At 52.0% G+C, this 1,098-nt stretch overlaps 1 protein-coding gene across 1 annotated transcript; it reads right to left on the reverse strand.

The window, feature by feature from the left end:
* Positions 1–7: 7 nt before the first annotated feature.
* LOC147819984 (uncharacterized) lies at positions 8–1,095 on the reverse strand (the record flags this gene model as incomplete). The annotated part of the gene is made up of 1 exon (XM_087179099.1): positions 8–1,095. A coding segment is annotated over one exon (1,088 nt), but the record flags the coding sequence as incomplete, so codon positions are not given.
* Positions 1,096–1,098: the final 3 nt, after the last annotated feature.

Genomic DNA, 1,098 nt, shown 5'->3' on the forward strand with positions numbered 1-1,098 from the left:
CATCAGCTGGTGTCTCAGCTCCACCTCAAACCCAGACCTCTGTCCTGGCACCACCTCGGCCCATTCCCTGTCAGCCACCTGGCTGCTGTCTGAGCCCTGCAGGGTGGACGTCACCATCACCACAGCAGAGTGAACAGTGTTTTCATGGTGCTCTGAACTAGCAGAACCAGGTCTGACATGGTGATGCCTCATCACGCTGTCAGTGAATCCCTGTGCTTCTTCCTTTGTCTTCACTGCTCCAGTAAACGGACTCAGATGAAGAGCTTCACCTTCTGCAAATCCAGAGTCAGAACCAGACTCTTCTACAGAGACCAGGTCCCAGAGCCCAGCTGCGTGAGCAGACTGGTCTGATTCTAACCCTCTGATCTGTAGACTGTGAAGCATAATATCATCATCATCTCCATCTGCTCCTTTACTGTTCACAGAAACACCTTGTCCTGGCATCCTGTCAGACTTGGTGTCCACTGATTTCTGAGCAGACTTGAACAGTTCTGACCTCAGGAGCGGGTCCAGCTCCTCAGACTCCAGCCGGCTCTGTCCTGCCTTCATGACCTCAAGAAAACCAGGGGGATCAAATCCAGACTTACTGGTGGAAGACTGTGTCCCAGCTAATGTCTCCAGACCCTCGTGGACCCTTGAATCCTGAACAGAACCAGATCTACTGGAACCACCTGAAGCTCTTGCATTAAAGGGGGTAAAGCTCTCTGGACTCACAGCAGAACCACTTGCAGCACTTTTACTACCACTGTTAGTGTCACTGCAGCTCATCTCATCACCGTCAGGACAGAGGTGAACGATGGGGTTTACAGCTTTGGAAACATTGGCAGCAGAACCATGACGACGTGTATGATCATATTCAATGAAGCTGGAGTTTGTTGTAGTGATAAAGCTGGAAGAGTTAGTGGATAAACCACTGTCAGAACCAGTTTCTGTACCAGGTACCCCCTCCCCGGCCGTCTCATTTCCCCCAGGTGTGGTCTGGTCTGACATGATGATGTCATCACTCAGCTGGCCGCCTGCCTCCTCCTCTTCCTCTATTAGTCCCTGCTGACTGCCTGCAGCATCATGCCTCGTCTCCTCTTTCTCAGCCGGGAGCAC

The sequence above is a fragment of the Seriola lalandi genome, unplaced genomic scaffold (assembly GCF_002814215.2).
Source record: "Seriola lalandi dorsalis isolate HSWRI2012SDOR001 ecotype SW California unplaced genomic scaffold, Sedor1 jcf7180002007474, whole genome shotgun sequence".
Lineage (NCBI taxonomy): Eukaryota > Metazoa > Chordata > Actinopteri > Carangiformes > Carangidae > Seriola > Seriola lalandi.